The sequence below is a fragment of the Nicrophorus vespilloides genome, unplaced genomic scaffold (genome assembly GCF_001412225.1).
Source record: "Nicrophorus vespilloides isolate i.1.1-1 unplaced genomic scaffold, Nicve_v1.0, whole genome shotgun sequence".
Classification (NCBI taxonomy): Eukaryota; Metazoa; Arthropoda; class Insecta; order Coleoptera; family Silphidae; genus Nicrophorus; species Nicrophorus vespilloides.
Window position 1 is genome coordinate 118,581 of NW_017096027.1, and position 14,125 is coordinate 132,705.

Sequence of the window (14,125 nt, forward strand, 5' to 3'; positions counted from 1 at the left end):
ATTTAGAAATTTTCTAAAACTCACATTTAAAAACTAATATTTAAGCAAAGTAAATATAACAAGTTTACTAAATGTAGTTGCAGTTATCAAACGTTACAGTTTATTTACATAAATAATTTTCCAATTTATCAAATTTATTATTCCACGGGGCTGAGGAAACTTTATTTTTCTAAATGGAAACAACGGAAAACTATAATGAGTTAAGATAACAATAAAATAATAATTCCACATTCCATAACGGAAAAAAAAATTGAATAAAATTTTTGTTTGTCGGTTCCATGAACAACGATTGAAAATGTTTCATTTCTCAAGAGGAGAAGAAGAAAATAACATGCAAAGGGTTTGATTCTTGTATTTGCCCTATAGGAGGGTATAAAAAGAAGCGAGAATTTACCCTCCTTTTATTTTTGGACCAAAGTTTTCGAAAATTTATTTCAAAATAGAAAATTCAAATAAATAAATTATTGTACGTTGAGTAAAAACAAGTAATAATTATATTTTTTTTTTAATTTAAATTTTGAGTTTGCATTAATAAATTGAATCAGTCTTATATTTAATAGATATACAGGGTGGTCCAGTTGAACTGCAACTTTTCAGAACGCTGTATTTTTTTATTTGAAATTTGATTTTATTGAACCGAAAGCAAAAAATGTTGGAAAACAATTATTTTTTTTGAATTCATTTCAAATTATCGATATGATCGCCTTGAGCGCGAACTATAGCTCTGAGTTGATCGACAAGCGAGTCACACGCTGCACGAATGTGCCATAAATGGTGGTACTTGATATCTAAATTTCCGAAATTTCTCTTCTAAGTAAATTCGATTATTTTGTTTACGAATTTTTCAATTGTGAAATTTTTCTGTTCAGACAAGACGATATTTGGCAATTGGCTGCGTTTGTACAAGCGCAACAGCTTCTTCGCTCTTCGATTCTACCACAGACGTAGTTTTTTCTCACCACCAAAATAGTATATTGTAACACTACTAGCTTCGTTATAACATGTTAGAGACACAAAAGAGGTTCGAGGGCTCTAACAATAGCCACTTTTGGTTTTCCGTTCAAATGTTGCACTATTACGTTTGATTTCCATCACTGATAACTTTTTTTTCAAAAAACTGAGATGAAAATGCTTCCGCAGGCTTGTAAACAATAAAATCAACTATCATTAGGCGAAATATGAACACATCATTGCCAACAGTTTAAAAAGTTATAGCAGTTTTAAGTTGGTTGCAGTTTAATTGGGCCACCCTGTATAATTATATTTTCTCGTATAATGGATCAAAGCAATAAAATGTGTGTGTTTGCAGAATTAATTTCATTATTAAATTGGCAACAATACATACTGATTGTGCAATGTTTGCCACTATTTTTATTGATTATTTACGGGATTGATGTTGTACAGTGAATATTCTATGTGTTTTATAAAAGCTTTATATTATTCAATCAATGTATGGTAATAATGATCATTATAAATAATTGCACAAAAGAAGATTACAAATTGAAAATAATTGATTGGTGGCAAAATTCAATGGTAAATATGTTGACTATTGACTGGATTTTCTTTGATGCATTTGGAACAATAATGTTATTTTTCTTTGAATGCATGCGACTGAAAACAAAAAAAACTTTCGTCGCATTCCGAGCGCGCAATAAATTACGAAATCTTTGACGTTTTTAGGTCATTTCAGGAATGCGTTATAATTTAGTATGGATTATTATGAAAATAATGAATGTAGCGCGATTTGCTCCACAATTATGAATTTTGGACATCTGCGCGAAAAAACTGTTATCAAGATTTGCATATGGACAAAAGGAACTGGTTTTTTTCTTGTGGTAACGGAATGCTGGAGATATTATTGAAGGGGGGCTTATAATTGGGGTGGTGAAAAAAAGTGGCGACAAAAGAAGGGAAAAAATATGTATATTGATTAATAATTGAAGTTTAAAGGGAAGGAAACAATTTACGATGTAGACAGGAATTCCGAGCAGACCGATTCCAGTGACTAACATGTTCCGACAAGTTGTAAAGTAATAGCGTTCTGGTGGGGGGTCAGGGTATTCCTCGAAACGTCACGTGCGCCCCACTCGCAGCGTCGCGACGTTCGCGTTCCTATAAAAGCGGTGGCGATGGAATCTTGCGTCACAGTTCCACTACCTCCGCATTGAGTGACAGTCGAACTACTAGCTCTACTCTCTAAAAGACAAACAAGATTATTTCACAACATTGGATAAGTCTCCGCATTTGGATTATATCAGTGGTGTGATTAACTTCGAAGCTAAAATTAGTGCTCATTCTTGTGATACCACCAAAGTGACAAGTGTCGATAACAAAGTGTTGTATTCCACAGTAACAAAGATGTGCATCTCGAAGTTCCACAACAGCAAATGCAAAATGTTGAATAGGTATGTTATTGAGAACCAACCGTAAGGATTAAATTTACAAAGATATTAACTATTTGTTTTATTTTCTTCTGCAGAAGCAACATGGGCCGAGCCATCCGCGGCGTTCTTACGCAAGCCAAAGTGGAGAACAGGTTGATCTCCGGTCTCCTGCCGGCCATCACCTACTTGCAGAAGGCCTCCGACGATACTCTGATGTGCCTCCTACCTGAAACCAGAAAGGACGATGCCACAGCTCACATGCAAACAGTTCTTCTGCAAGCGTTCTGCTACGAGAATTTTATACCCGTCATTAAGGTAAGAGGAATCGCACGTGCTGAGATAAGAGTTCAAGTGTTTGTTTTGTTTTTCGTAACGTTATGCAATACACCGGCACATATGATCCCAATTTGCAACCACTTTAATGGATTGTTTGATCAGAGATTGGAGAACACCAAAAAAAAATATTAAAAGCCATATGCTACTACTTTGACGTCACGTTTTCGAAAACTAAACTGAACTATTAAATGATGTTCGTAACTAATTTATATGTTTTCCTTTTTGCAGGTCGATAGCAGCGAGAAATTGGCCGAAATGTGCGGCATCTCCGGCCAGAAGGGATGCCCGTGCGTCCTCATCACAAGAGATCTGACCATCCCATGGGACACGAACTATGACCCACCGCTAACTAACGACGAACAGATCCTTGCCGATTTCTACGAATGCACACTTGAAGAATACCCGACGCCCGTTGTGCAGATGCCGATATGAACGCGTCTATTAGGACTTGATTTTTAATCAGGTGAATTGAAATTAACCTGCCGCAGTCATCTATGAGCGGAGCAAGTGTCTTCTCTTCTAAGCGAATTGTTTATCGTATGTAATATGTAAAGCAATGTAAAGGGAGCGGTAAATGTATTTTATTGCCGATTATGTAAAACATTGCTGTTTATTGTAAATTTTCGAGGATTACGTTTTTCCGGACTGGGGAAAAATATTTGTTGATTTTTTAATGGAAAAATGTTAGGAGAGGATAAGGCCTTTCGGTTTCATTCCAATGCATCGTGCATATTTGTATACATCTAAGGAATATTTATTTGTTTGGGTTTAGTGCGATCCCCGGAATGTTACGGTCTGGATCGCATTGTAAAAGTGAGTTTGTTATAAAACCCATTGAAGCATTTAAAATATTTACAAATTGTAAGATTAGTTACAAAATATTTGAATAATTGAATATGTATTTTATCTCTGTTTTGAAATTAAAGAGAATTTGTTTTTAAAACTATCTACCTGCATTTATTATTATTACCACCTACTAAAAATAAGACAATTTTAAAATGAACTATTTTTGCTATGTGACAGCTATCACTTTATGTCAAATCTGTTGAAATACTCTTAGTTTTCATCGGTACTTTCACAAACATGACGGATCGCGTTGAAAAAAGGTTGAGAAGCGCTGATTTACACCATAAATACGGTACGTATGATATAGGGAGCTTCGATAGTCTGTTAAAATAAGTGATGTTATTTTTTTACTTACTTATTTGTAATAATTTATGTAATGTTGCAATGAATGTTGTTGTTTATTATATTTAAAAATGTTATGTAATATTACTACATTTAAAACAAGGTGTAATCCTCTATTTGTCTACATTACGCTTACTTCTCTTGCTAAAAGTAGTTTTTTTTTTCATTTTAATGATATATACATATAATGTAATTTGTCAACTATTTAGAAATGATTGATCGTTGAAGTATAATGCTATTATTTCAAGTGAATATTTATAAAAATGATATCAGTCAAACTAAATGTACTGTAAAACTAGTGTTAGATATAGTGATAGAATTGATAATATGTGATAATTTGTTATTTATTATCATTCAAATATGTAATTAAGTTATGCAATAATATATACACTTTTTATTGTTATTCGCTACATTATGAATGAAATTCATTAAGTGAGTCGACTTTTCTGAATGAAATTTGTGTTCAGTTTATATATTTATGAATTGTAATATGTTGGTCAATTGACCATATTAATTAATTAAAAAAATATTGTTTGATCACAATAAAGACATTTTAAGATTTCTTCTTTTTTTTTTACAAATATAGCGCAAATTTTGCATTTTGAGTTACTATATACATTTTCGAGTTTAAAGAAAACGTGAATACCATTTAATGAGTTCTGATCTTAATCCTCTGACTATGTTATATCTCTTGCTGATCATTTTGTTGTTAGCTTTATGAATTTCAAACTAAGAAATGGTATCATTGTGAAGGAAATGTCTTTGCTCCTATTACATTTCTTCTGTATTATCATTGGAAAAGTTCTATTAAAGAATAGTCTTGATATATTGATATAAATTAACAAGTAAGCTATACTAGTCAAACAAATCAATTCTAGATTTAGTTATCGATGCAGATTGATAGCATTAAGTTTTATCAACCACCAGCTTGGTTGATAAAATCCTTAAAAAAGATGAAGAATTTTATCATTTTATACAGCTGTCACCTATCATTGAAGCGTTGAACTGATAAAATAGTCTTAGCTTTCCTATGTTTTTCTTTCATTTGTTTTTGAGTAGCAGAACAAACAAACAAATACGTTGCATTGCGCGAAAAAAAGGTTAAGAAACGCTGTACAGGCTTAATTTTGTCTTAAGAGTCACCAAGCTGCAGGTTTCGTCACTCTTAAGTTGTTAATTTATATTAGTTTACATTGTATATATCAACTAAACAGATTAAGAGAATTTGAAATGCTTGAGATATGCAACCAAATTAACACGTTAATCCATATTGAATAATTATTATCAAATTTGTCAAATAATATTTTTAAGAATGTATACAATGGAATATTTTATTTATGGTTATGTATTATTACAAAAGTAGTAATAATAAAATATTCTCCTGACATTGGGCCAATATCCTGACTGCGGTTCTGTACTTCCATAATCTATATTGAAGTACGCCACTGTACAAGATGCGTCATACCTGACCGAAGAAGCCCGAACGCTAAGAAAAAGTGTTTTTTTTTTTGGTTCAGGTATAGAGTTGGTAGAACTGATAGTATAACAGCAGCAGATTATTGCTCAGGCTTAGGCTGTCACTGCAGTGCGTGGGCAAATTTGTTCATATTTGTTTTTGCCCCAATTTCGGTAAGATTTAAAGACTTAAAACAATTGAAGTATGAGCTGAATAACAGTCTGTCTGTTAAAATAGTGTTGTTCAATGTGCATAGCTTTCATTGTCACCCCAATTGTCTTGTGTTTTTTTTTTTTGGTATATTTTTTTAACACCTAGCAATTGATTTGTTTATATTGAGAACAATAAGATAAACAATTCACGATTATCATTATTGAAATGACCTAATAATTGTTCCAGATAGAAACACAACAGAATGAGCATGACCGAAGTAGAGGAAACCTCAGTCCACTCCCTGGGCACTGTGGAGCCCCAACGCGTTTATGGGGGCTGCGAGGGCCCAGATGCCATGTACGTCAAGCTGATTTCCTCCGATGGCCACGAATTTATAGTCAAACGCGAACACGCTCTGACTTCTGGAACAATTAAAGCCATGCTCAGTGGACCTGGTCAATTTGCTGAAAATGAAGCCAACGAGGTGAACTTCAGGGAAATTCCGTACGTATAGAAATGTATAAAACCCTACAATTGAAACTAATAATAACAATTTCAGGTCACACGTGCTACAAAAGGTCTGCATGTACTTCACATACAAGGTTCGCTACACCAACAGTTCCACAGAGATTCCAGAATTTCCGATTGCCCCAGAGATTGCACTTGAATTGTTGATGGCTGCTAACTTTTTAGATTGCTAACTTTGTTTTGTTGTTGTTTTTTAAGATGAAAGACAAAGTCATGAAAATTGGTTCGAAGAGAGAGAGAAAAAAAAAGGAGGATTAAACAAGGATATATATAAGCTCGTACATGGTTATAGAATTTATTTTTTTTTGTGTGATACTGAAACTAAAATATAAACATGGACTACAGCTAATTTTTTTTCTATTTATTTAATTTTTTTGTAAATCAAAGTAACTTTTTTTTTATTATAATTTTATTGTGTTACTGTATTATTATTATTGTAAAGAAATAAACAAGAAAATCACATGGAATTGGAAGAGTAAGGTGGAATAATATATATTAGTCCTTTTTACTTTAACTAACAAAATATAAATTAATATTATTCACTTGCATTAAATGAAAAGTGGACAAAGCCCGAATTAAAATATGATAAAAGCGTGATTGATTAATCATTATATATGGTAATTATTTAGTCTTGATGTGAAGGCGAATAAAATTTGGATGGTAAGATAGGCGAGGTTGTGCTGTACCTGTTCAAATAGGGAATAGATTTACAGGAATAATACCGTTTATCGATGACCTTATCATAAAACCTGGACAGTTTAACTGCATTCGACGTTCCTGCAGCAATGTACCTGGTTTGCCGACAATCCAACAGGATCTCGTCCGCATCCAATTGATTGGCAATTTTCGCAGACCTAGAAACCATCTTCTTATCATCCACTTGATCCAATTTGGTGCCAATCACCAAAATAGGGATTTGCGTGAATCCAAAGAAGTTCTCTGGATCAGCATCATCAAAGCTCTGCACTGATACCAGACTAGAGTTTATGTCTCTGTTAACAATCTCATGCAACCATTTCTTCAAATTTTCCTCAGACTTTTTGTTGGTCAGATCATGGACCAAAATCACACCATGGCATGGATTGTAGAAGACATGCCTTGTGTTTCTATGGTTATTGCTGCCTCCGACATCCCAGAATTCCACAAAGTAGGAGACCTGCCCAGGTGTTCCTTCCTTGTACTCATGCAATTTAACTTCTACAGAGCAACCCACCGTCCAGCCAGGGGTGCGAATTGGTTCATTATTTGCTACAACATTAAATATTTACAAGGATTAAAATTTATCTTATAAAATATTATTAAATTTCCAATTATTTTACCGGCTAAATGAACGAACGACGTTTTCCCAACACCCGAATCACCTAAAACCATAATACGAACACGATCTATCGCAGACATGTTTTTATTGCAACGAAAACATAGGGTTTAGGTTAGGTCACAAAAATAAATGTCACTTTGTGCTGTATAATATGTAAGCATTTAAATGCAGTATATACGTGGGAAATTAATTAGTAAACGTTCGTCGTTTAACAATTCATATTAAATCAATTTTATTTGTTATCGGCAATAAATATGCATCTGAAAATAATTTATATAAGCCCCAGTGGCCTAATGGATAAGGCATCGGCCTCCTAAGCCGGGGATTGTGGGTTCGAGTCCCATCTGGGGTACAACAATATCTTTTTTTTTAAATCATTTTACAATAAAACTAATTCTCACTTTACACAAATAAATTGTTTGAAAATATAAAAATGAATCAAATATATTGCATAGAAATAATCAGAAAAATATGCTCAATCATCAACGAGAACGTTGATAATGCAATTCTTTGGTTGGCAGTTTGTTAATCAATAACTCTTACAGAAATATATTGCAGTATTATTGGCAATGCCAAACTTTTTTTTTTTAAAAAATATCCTTTTTTGTAATTATATAAGTAACACAATTCTTGTAGCATTTCATAAAGTTATTATTTTTAATATGAAAGAATACACCTCAAGTATGATTTACAAACCAAACAAGATAATATGAAAGAATATTTCTAAATTTTTATAACTTTTTTCCAGGTAATGTAAAGTAAATTAATTATTGTTAGTTGCTCTTTCCATCTGTACACTATGTAGTAAATAATTTATAATATATTTTGATTTATAATTATAACATGTAACCTCAAATTGAATGTTTATCTCAGTTTATCTTTTGTAGCTGTATATTAAGTTGCTGGACTTTAGTTTATGAAATAACCAAAAACTTATTTATATCGGAAATTATAGACGAGAGTAAGCTGTGCCTGGAAACAAATATAAAGTAAGTTACGGAAGACCAGTTGTAACTAGTTGAAAATGGCAGGAGACTTGCTGGAAATTGATGGATCAGTTTTGGAAGCGGTTAGTAACTCTCTTAATAATTGTTAAAATATTTTATTACCACTTGACATTTTCTAGGGTGGACAACTATTGAGAAATGCTTTAGCTCTGAGTGTGCTAACAGGCACTCCAATTAAAATATCAAAGATCAGGGCATGCCGAAAGAAACCTGGATTGGCTGAGCAACATATGAGGGGTGTGGCAAAGTTGCTTTTGAGTTTTTTTCTGTTCCCAGTTTAATTTAATGTATTATAGGTTTGCAATTGGTCAGAGATATAAGCAGAGCTAAAGTCATAGGTTGCTCAATTGGTTCTAATGAGATTGAATTTTGGCCATTTCACAATTATGGTGGGAACTATGATGCTCCTGTAAAGACAGCTGGTAGCATCTGTCTCTTGCTACAAGTATCCCTGCCATGTGTTTTATTTGCCAATGGGCCATGTGAATTGCACCTCGAAGGTGGAACCAATGTTGAAATGGCACCACAATTAGACTACATGACTGAGGTCTTCAAGCATTACCTGAAAATGTTTGGTGGAGACTTTGACTTTCAATTGGTCACACGCGGATACTATCCAGTGGGCAAAGGGAAAGTCATCATTTACACAAATCCAATGAAGCAGTTGAGACCTGTGACTATTTTGGATCAGGGCAAAGTAGTGAAGATCACTGGTTGGAGTTTTGTATCAGGTTCACTTCCCATGAGCATAACGCATGCCATGGCTGGAAAAGCAACCAATATTCTTACACAAATTACAAAGCGAATTGAAATAGAACAGTACAAAGAGTCCAAATATATAGCGCCAGTAGGAAATTGTTCAGGAATAATGTATTTACACCAACAACAACAAAAAAAAACGTTTAAATGGATTAACTAATCATGGTTTTCAGTTTAGTTGCTGAGACTTCAACCGGATGTTTCCTCGGTGCTTCGGCATTGGGAAAACGAAATCACACTGGTGAACAGACCGGGGCCGAAGCTGCGAATCATCTATTGGATAATATCATTTCGGGTGCTTGCGTTGATGATTATTGCCAGGATCAGCTCATCATTTTTATGGCATTGGCAGCGGGTACTTCTCAAATCAAAGTCGCCGCGATTACTTTGCATACGAAAACTGCAATCTATATTGCCGAAATGATTACAAAGGTATTGTTATTTCGATGCAAAGCAAAACGTGTTTTAATTCGATGATTAATTCCAGGCCAAATTTAATATAATAGAGATGGACAACTATAGGATCATTGAATGTAAAGGGATCGGCTATCAGAAGAGGTCTGATTGACTTTGAAAATCTGGAGAGTATTTTCATACTAACGAAAGCTTTTTCATGCGAAATCGATGTGATTTTATTTAATAGTTATGTTTGCAATTTCCATGCAAATTTAAGTATTAAATAGAATGTTAGAGTGTATTGCACTTCTTCACATCTGTTTCGAAATTACAGGGATTTTTTTTTTTGTGAATATCAGCTTTAATTTGAAATATAAGAATCATATTATTGAAATTGTTTATATACTAAATAATGTAATCAGTATTTATCAAATATGTAATATCATTAGATTGAAGCTAGAATAAAGTTTATGTGAATGAGAACGTTTTGAATTTTGGCGCCACTAAGAGCTGAAATGTATTGACAAAATCTGGTGGCCAAGCTGTGCGCGTTAACGAGAGCGCAGATCTTTGGTTAGAGTCGGTTAGCGAATTGACGTTCAGTGACGTTTGGCAAAGACAGCTGTCATTTGGTAGTATTGTGATTTCTGTGGAGGAGTTCGTTTGTTGCATATTTTTATATCGATTTCTTGAGCCAAAGAAAAAATGTCGTACGCTTACCTTTTCAAGTACATCATTATAGGAGATACAGGTAAGGAGTAGAATATTTCTTTATACTGTATTGCGTCCAAAAGATCGCATAACGCCTAACAATGACATTCATGGATGTCAATATATCTACAGACATATATATATGTATAAGATCGTTCGTCCATTATTCCGAAAAACAATTCTTATCTGCGTATTAATAGCCTGTGTTGATTAATTTAGGTGTGGGCAAGTCGTGTCTGCTCTTGCAGTTCACTGATAAGCGCTTCCAGCCTGTCCATGACTTGACCATTGGCGTCGAGTTTGGGGCCCGCATGATCACCATCGATGGCAAGCAGATCAAGCTGCAGATTTGGGACACTGCTGGTCAGGAGGCGTTCCGCTCAATCACCAGGAGCTACTACAGGGGTGCTGCTGGAGCCCTGCTTGTTTATGACATCACAAGGAGGGAGACCTTCAGCCATTTGACTACTTGGCTCGAGGATGCAAGACAACATTCCAATTCCAATATGGTCATTATGTTGATTGGAAACAAAAGGTACAAATGCCAGCTCCTTAAAATTCTAATTACTAATCTTTATGTTTCTGTCAATTAGTGACTTGGAAAGCAGACGTGAAGTGAAGAAGGAGGAGGGTGAAGCCTTTGCCAGAGAACATGGATTAGTATTTATGGAGACATCCGCGAAGACGGCCGCCAACGTTGAGGAGGCTTTCATCAACACAGCCAAAGAGATCTACGAGAAAATCCAGGAGGGAGTGTTCGATATCAACAATGAGGTACAGCAACAACAGTCCTAATTTGTTTATTGTAAATCACTAATCTTGTTTTGATTCCAGGCAAATGGTATTAAGATTGGACCCCAGCATTCTCCGACGAATCCGTCGTTGCCCGGAGCTGGAGGCAAAGATGGATCTCAGGGTGGCGGATGCTGTTAGAGCGTGCACCATTGTCCACCTTCTACGCTTTACTTTTAATTATAACGAGAGCCCCACTGCAAATGTGGTACATAAATTAATTACATAAACAAACAAAAAGAAAATGAAATAAACCAAAAGCACAGGATTGATTACATTTATGTAATAAGATTTATGTTTATTGTGATTTTTTTTTAATTTTATTTTTTTTTCCCTTCAGTGTTGTATATGTATTTGATAATATAAAGGAAAAACTAGAGTCAGAAAATCGGAGGAGAAAAAAAATAATGAACTAGAACAGATTTTATTGTCTATATATATATAATATATTGTAATTATTTTTCTTTTTTTTTTGTTATTTTGAGTCAATGTTTAGTTTGTGTGGTACCTATATATACATATAGATATATAAATATATTTCAAGAATAAATACCATGATGTATATCTTAATCAACTTATAAAAATACATTTATTAAGTCAATGTGACCTTTTCTTTCTATTTATTTCATAATACGCGATCTTTTTAACTATCTGAATAAATTTATGATATGTCTTGAAAAATCAATACAACCTTTGGCTTTGTTTTGATGTACATTACAATCACATTTAATTTTTTTTTACTTAATACCAAAAGTCATTTCTACGCATGAAATTATAATTGGAGCTATTATTTACTAATTCGATTTGCAACTACAATTATTTGAATATTTTAATATACATTCATTGTTTGATAATTTGCAAAATCTTATTCAAACAATATTTATATTAATTACAAATCTAAATACGAATATTTAGGAATTTTTACTTATTCTCGCAAAACATTTCTGAAGAGTGAAATAGTTTCACAAAGAGTACGATAGATGTTTTTAGAAGCTTAAATATTTCGATATAGTCGGGATTTTGATTGTCAGGATTATGGTAATCAGAATTTCGATATATTCGGGATTTTGACATAGTCGGGATTTCAAGCGTCGGGATCAATATAGAACCCTTCTTTGATGTATAACATAACCTCAATTGGATAATGGCATTACCCGGCTACTCCACCATTATATAGAAATCACTCACGATCGATGTGAATCATGGATATATTTATATCATGATTATGAATGTTTTCTCAAGTCTATTAATAATTAACAATAACAAAATTTATTACAACAGTCATACAAAATATATATATTTATAATTACAATGTTAAAAAGCATTGCAAATATTAACATGTTATATATTTTGTAAAAATTAAGCTTGCAAAGTTATATTATCAACTTTGCAAGCTTAATTTTTACAATGTTGAATATTTTGACAATTTTAAAGTCAAATTGTCTAATTAATTGACAATGATAAAATAATATGTCTCAATTAAAGGTTATGCATGGTTATGCATTTTAGACGGGTTTATATCGCAAGCCCAACAACTGTCTATTGAAATCCCGACGTTCGAAATCCCGACAATCCCGATAATCGAAATGATGATATTTGTTGAATATTTTGACAATTTTTAAGTCAAATTGTTTAATTAATTGACAATAATAAAATAATATGTCTGAATTAAAGGTTATACATTTTAGACGGGTTTATATCGCAAGCCCGACAACCGAAAGACCGTCTATTGAAATCCCGACGTTCGAAATCCCGACTATATCGAAATCCCGACTACCATAAAAATGTTATTGTAGAAATTATAATAATAAAGAACACTGTCGGGATTTCGATATAGTCGGTATTTTGATTGTTGGGATTATGGTAGTCGGGATTTTGAGCCAGCCGGGATTTCGAACGTCGGGATTTCGATAAACGGGATTTCGGTTGTCGGGCTTGCGATTGCCACCGATTTTAGACATATTGTAGTGTCCCCGGATTAAGAAATCTCTGGACACTGCAATAATTTGTAGTATTGTCGATGTGGATTCCTAGTGGGTTTTATGGAAGAGTCTTGACTAAAAAGTGTACTTAATCGTATTTAGTTAACACTCAGATTCATAATTTAGCTTCCAGTTACTACAAGCATAGGTTGCTGTTCAAGAGTAGTATAGACTAGAACTATTGCTAGGACTAACTCTGACTAGAACTCTTCCTAGGATTCTCCAAGAAAGACCATGTTCAGATTTCAACCCTCAAACTAAGACTTCTCGGTTCGACCCCCTAACAAAGACTATCTTCTACGTTGGATCCTCCAACTAAGACTAAATTATATAATACAAAAATGTGTTCATTTCAAAAAGGGACTGCGTGGGAGGTAAGGAAATCAGCTTTGAGCTTGTGGAAAATACAACCGTTTCTTTATCTATGTTTTATCATTCTACCCACATATTTAGGCTGTTGAGTGGCGATAAAAATAGACGCAATTATACGATTTAATGTGTAACCGTTCTTCGGAATATTCTACAAGTTATTGTAAATAATCACGTTCAAGTATCCGTATTAATTATACAATAGATGATAATAAATTGGTCGGCCACGACAATATACACAAAATTGTGAAAAACCATTATTTTTTACACAATTTTGAAATAACTAAAATTGCTAGAACTTGCGAAAATTAGCAGATGGTTCATTTTTCGATATGGATGAATTGCTTATTGATATTGAACCTCTTGAGGTGTAATAGAGGTGTACCTCTTCTTATCTGCTGGAAGAAAATCAGAGTTGATAACGAAAATAATTGGAAAATGATCATTTTGCTAAAAAATCTACGAAGTTTAAACGTGAATTGTCGTACATGGCCCATTATTATTCTTATTTCAATGTCAATGTTTCAATCTTATGATTTTTCATATACACTGTATACATTTTGACATATTTCTTTTTACTGCATTGAATTTAGTATGTGTTTCAAACGTAATTAAAATAAAATGCTTTTTGCAAAAATCTAGTGATTCATGCTTGAACTATTTAAATGCGTATACATTTCCAAGAAGTTGTTTTATAATATTATTATTCTTTTCCAATATAAATAAAAATATATATATAATATATA

The 14,125-nt window shown here is 33.3% G+C and overlaps 5 protein-coding genes and 1 non-coding gene across 9 annotated transcripts; 5 read left to right on the forward strand and 1 right to left on the reverse strand.

Moving 5' to 3' along the window:
* The first annotated feature begins 2,135 nt into the window (after positions 1-2,135).
* On the forward strand, positions 2,136-3,592 carry LOC108569187 (growth arrest and DNA damage-inducible protein GADD45 beta). The gene is made up of 3 exons (XM_017930650.1): positions 2,136-2,405; positions 2,480-2,699; positions 2,949-3,592. Exons 1-3 carry the CDS (start codon positions 2,359-2,361, stop codon positions 3,150-3,152), a joined length of 471 nt encoding a protein of 156 aa, XP_017786139.1. The 5' UTR covers positions 2,136-2,358; the 3' UTR covers positions 3,153-3,592.
* A 1,841-nt stretch (positions 3,593-5,433) lies between these two features.
* Positions 5,434-6,508, forward strand: LOC108569191 (transcription elongation factor B polypeptide 1). Of its 2 annotated transcripts, none has more exons than XM_017930656.1 (3): positions 5,434-5,537; positions 5,764-6,021; positions 6,077-6,508. In XM_017930656.1, the coding sequence occupies exons 2-3, from the start codon at positions 5,780-5,782 to the stop codon at positions 6,216-6,218; spliced, it is 384 nt and encodes a 127-aa protein (XP_017786145.1). In that variant the 5' UTR covers positions 5,434-5,537; positions 5,764-5,779; the 3' UTR covers positions 6,219-6,508. The 2 variants fall into 2 exon arrangements, with proteins under 2 accessions (XP_017786145.1, XP_017786146.1); XM_017930657.1 differs by having other exon boundaries at positions 5,436-5,537; positions 5,768-6,021.
* Positions 6,509-6,588: 80 nt separating this feature from the next.
* Positions 6,589-7,535, reverse strand: LOC108569190 (rab-like protein 3). The gene is made up of 2 exons (XM_017930655.1): positions 7,365-7,535; positions 6,589-7,293 (listed from the first exon to the last, which is right to left on the reverse strand). The coding sequence occupies exons 1-2, from the start codon at positions 7,441-7,443 to the stop codon at positions 6,671-6,673; spliced, it is 702 nt and encodes a 233-aa protein (XP_017786144.1). The 5' UTR covers positions 7,444-7,535; the 3' UTR covers positions 6,589-6,670.
* LOC108569189 (RNA 3'-terminal phosphate cyclase) lies at positions 7,500-9,857 on the forward strand. 3 transcript variants are annotated; one of them, XM_017930654.1, is made up of 6 exons: positions 7,500-7,516; positions 8,251-8,432; positions 8,490-8,607; positions 8,667-9,240; positions 9,303-9,561; positions 9,617-9,857. In XM_017930654.1, the coding sequence occupies exons 2-6, from the start codon at positions 8,388-8,390 to the stop codon at positions 9,695-9,697; spliced, it is 1,077 nt and encodes a 358-aa protein (XP_017786143.1). In that variant the 5' UTR covers positions 7,500-7,516; positions 8,251-8,387; the 3' UTR covers positions 9,698-9,857. The 3 variants fall into 3 exon arrangements, with proteins under 3 accessions (XP_017786143.1, XP_017786142.1, XP_017786141.1); XM_017930653.1 differs by lacking the exon at positions 7,500-7,516 and adding an exon at positions 7,663-7,712; XM_017930652.1 differs by lacking the exon at positions 7,500-7,516 and adding an exon at positions 8,012-8,111.
* Positions 7,643-7,715, forward strand: Trnar-ccu. Its single transcript has one exon. It is a non-coding gene; the product is annotated as a tRNA-Arg (tRNA).
* Positions 9,858-10,120: 263 nt separating the features above from the next.
* On the forward strand, positions 10,121-11,303 carry LOC108569186 (ras-related protein Rab-2). Its single transcript, XM_017930649.1, has 4 exons — positions 10,121-10,276; positions 10,456-10,771; positions 10,830-11,010; positions 11,071-11,303. Exons 1-4 carry the CDS (start codon positions 10,231-10,233, stop codon positions 11,167-11,169), a joined length of 642 nt encoding a protein of 213 aa, XP_017786138.1. The 5' UTR covers positions 10,121-10,230; the 3' UTR covers positions 11,170-11,303.
* Positions 11,304-14,125: the final 2,822 nt, after the last annotated feature.

Excerpts from the sequence above, each read along its gene's own strand:
- LOC108569187 (XM_017930650.1), top strand. The coding sequence starts at position 2,359 with ATGTGCATCTCGAAGTTCCACAACAGCAAATGCAAAATGTTGAATAG. Across the intron at positions 2,406-2,479 it reads AAATGCAAAATGTTGAATAG|AAGCAACATGGGCCGAGCCA; the intron begins GTATGTTATTGA and ends TTTCTTCTGCAG. Across the intron at positions 2,700-2,948 it reads ATTTTATACCCGTCATTAAG|GTCGATAGCAGCGAGAAATT; the intron begins GTAAGAGGAATC and ends TCCTTTTTGCAG.
- LOC108569191 (XM_017930656.1), top strand. The coding sequence starts at position 5,780 with ATGAGCATGACCGAAGTAGAGGAAACCTCAGTCCACTCCCTGGGCACT. Across the intron at positions 6,022-6,076 it reads GTGAACTTCAGGGAAATTCC|GTCACACGTGCTACAAAAGG; the intron begins GTACGTATAGAA and ends TAACAATTTCAG.
- LOC108569190 (XM_017930655.1), bottom strand. The coding sequence starts at position 7,443 with ATGTCTGCGATAGATCGTGTTCGTATTATGGTTTTAGGTGATTCGGGT. Across the intron at positions 7,294-7,364 it reads GTCGTTCGTTCATTTAGCCG|CAAATAATGAACCAATTCGC; the intron begins GTAAAATAATTG and ends TTAATGTTGTAG.
- LOC108569189 (XM_017930654.1), top strand. The coding sequence starts at position 8,388 with ATGGCAGGAGACTTGCTGGAAATTGATGGATCAGTTTTGGAAGCG. Across the intron at positions 8,433-8,489 it reads ATGGATCAGTTTTGGAAGCG|GGTGGACAACTATTGAGAAA; the intron begins GTTAGTAACTCT and ends GACATTTTCTAG. Across the intron at positions 8,608-8,666 it reads GGCTGAGCAACATATGAGGG|GTTTGCAATTGGTCAGAGAT; the intron begins GTGTGGCAAAGT and ends AATGTATTATAG.
- LOC108569186 (XM_017930649.1), top strand. The coding sequence starts at position 10,231 with ATGTCGTACGCTTACCTTTTCAAGTACATCATTATAGGAGATACAG. Across the intron at positions 10,277-10,455 it reads CATCATTATAGGAGATACAG|GTGTGGGCAAGTCGTGTCTG; the intron begins GTAAGGAGTAGA and ends TGATTAATTTAG. Across the intron at positions 11,011-11,070 it reads TGTTCGATATCAACAATGAG|GCAAATGGTATTAAGATTGG; the intron begins GTACAGCAACAA and ends TTTTGATTCCAG.